The sequence below is a fragment of the Urtica dioica genome, chromosome 5 (assembly GCF_054948205.1).
Source record: "Urtica dioica subsp. dioica isolate 48M chromosome 5, U.dioica_male_clone48M_v1_H2, whole genome shotgun sequence".
Taxonomy (NCBI): domain Eukaryota; kingdom Viridiplantae; phylum Streptophyta; class Magnoliopsida; order Rosales; family Urticaceae; genus Urtica; species Urtica dioica.
In genome coordinates this window covers 30021583-30023656 of record NC_142760.1, presented here as the reverse complement: position 1 = coordinate 30023656, position 2074 = coordinate 30021583, and the positions used below count along the sequence as shown (strand labels likewise).

The following is a 2074-nucleotide window of genomic DNA, read 5'->3' as shown; positions in this document are numbered from 1 at the left end:
ATGCTACAAGCGATTAGTCGCTTTTAAAAACAATTTTTATAGTAGTGCATGGAGAGCTCGTCCACCCTATAATCTGATATCAACGCTTCCATGCAAAGCTATGAATTTTGTATCTATGGAAGACAAGGGTGAGTAATGATATTCGTTTGCCTTTTTTATTTTATTTTATTATTGTTGACTTCTGGTTTATTTCTGTAATGAATTGTCAACATTATGAATATGCATTTTTGGCTCATAAATACGTCCTGATATAAAAATTGTGCAGCAAAGCCAGACGGAGCTTGTTGGATGCAAAAGAATGATATTCAAGATCACCGTCAATTTAATTTTCAATACATGAGAAAAACGAGCATAAAAACCATGCAAAATGAACAAAAAAAAAACACATCCAAATTGAAAACGTTGATCATGTCTCAGCCACTTCAAAACTTGTGTAAATAGACACTACAACAATGACAAGAACAAAATAATTAGGACTTGGTTTGGACAAGCTTTTCGATCAAATCGGCGGCGTCTTGTACGGTGGTAATGTTCTGAGAGTTGTCCTCTTCCACAGTTATTCCAAACTCTTCCTCCAAACTCATTACTATCTCCACCTACAAATGTGTCACAGCAAAGAAAGAAAAATTGATTCGTCACAAAATAGATATGGTATTTGTCAAATCTTGCTTAAAATATTTAAATTTTGTGATTTCTTAGCCGTTTGAGTTTTAAGTTTAGTAAGTGCATTTTAACTGGTTATATATGTACTAATTTAAGCCAAACAAAAAAAATAAATAATTATGCATAAAAATAATTTACTTATTAAAAAAAACATACAATATTTAAAAAAGGACAATCGTTTTTTTGTTTTTTGGGGTTCGTCGATAGTAAAATCACTTTTTTTCGTAGCATTCTAACAAAGTCGGGATTCGGGATTATATACTAAAAAACAAATATTGATATTGAGGCGTACCGTGTCAAGAGAATCAGCTCCGAGAGCTGTAAACTCGGACGCTGGGGTGAGCACAGTGTCCGCAGACAAAGCTAATTGCTTCCTCACTACGTCGCACACTTTTTGTACCGTCTCGGGCGAGGCCTGCCATTTCTCTCGTGAATTATTATTGCTGAATTCTCGTTATTGCTGAATTCTCGATTAAAAAGAAGAAAATAAAAATGATGATATAATTTTATAGTGGATATACTTGTCTTCTTACCGAGCACGAGACGCGAAGACAAGAGGTTCTCAGAGAAGGGAAGCTGGTTTTAGACCGGCCCTTCAAACTAATGAAGGTCTTTCCATTGATCGCCTGCATGGTGTATTATCAAAGAATCGCGAAATTCAGATGCACAATGCAACAAAAAAAAAGGCATTACTTGAGTTATTTTTTGTTTACGAGATTAAATATGTAATAAGCTATATAATTTTGTGACGTTTAGTATCGTATTTTTAAGAGAAAAATGTATGTTCATGTGCAAAATTGATCATCAAGTCAATTTTTGAGTGAAAATGTACGACTCACAAATGTTATCATTATACCCTGAGTATAAATGTCTTGGTAACTAATTTTTCACATTGATCATATGGCAATTTTACCCAGAAAAAAATAAGGTCACGCACGCGCGCACTTGAGCTTCCGTAAAAATAAATAAATAAATAATTACATAAAATTGACAGAAACCAGATAAAAAAAAATTATTGCGAATTAAAATATAACATAAATTAAGGATCAAACCGCTACAAGCCGTATAATTAAGGGCTCATCCCAAAAAAAAAAAGAAAAAAATTCTTCTGGGCTTTGGAGATAAATGCAACTAATCCTGTACGGTACATTTTAGAAATGCAGAGACCAAACTAAGTCTAAAATGACATATTTTATATATATATATATATACACACACGAAGAAATAATGTTAGTGTTGTTAACCTTAGAAGTATTAGTTGTGGAGAAGGAGTTGAGGCGTAGAGGAGATGCGAAGGAAGTACAAGAGGAGGCTGAGACTATCGGCATTGTTGGAAATATGAGGCAGTGAGAGTAATTGAGTTGAGAAAGACAATGGATAAAGGGAACAAAAATAAATACATAAAACTTTG

The 2074-nt window shown here is 33.4% G+C and overlaps 1 protein-coding gene across 1 annotated transcript; it reads right to left on the bottom strand.

Moving 5' to 3' along the window:
* Positions 1-281: 281 nt before the first annotated feature.
* On the bottom strand, positions 282-2074 carry LOC149397810 (acyl carrier protein 4, chloroplastic-like). Its single transcript, XM_089615671.1, has 4 exons — positions 1908-2074; positions 1197-1289; positions 956-1078; positions 282-596 (listed from the first exon to the last, which is right to left on the bottom strand). Exons 1-4 carry the CDS (start codon positions 1989-1991, stop codon positions 471-473), a joined length of 426 nt encoding a protein of 141 aa, XP_089471797.1. The 5' UTR covers positions 1992-2074; the 3' UTR covers positions 282-470.

Coding starts and splice junctions, on each gene's coding strand:
- LOC149397810 (XM_089615671.1), bottom strand. CDS start 1,991: ATGCCGATAGTCTCAGCCTCCTCTTGTACTTCCTTCGCATCTCCTCTA. Junction 1,290..1,907: donor CCACAACTAATACTTCTAAG/GTTAACAACACT, acceptor TACACCATGCAG/GCGATCAATGGAAAGACCTT. Junction 1,079..1,196: donor GTCTTCGCGTCTCGTGCTCG/GTAAGAAGACAA, acceptor GAGAAATGGCAG/GCCTCGCCCGAGACGGTACA.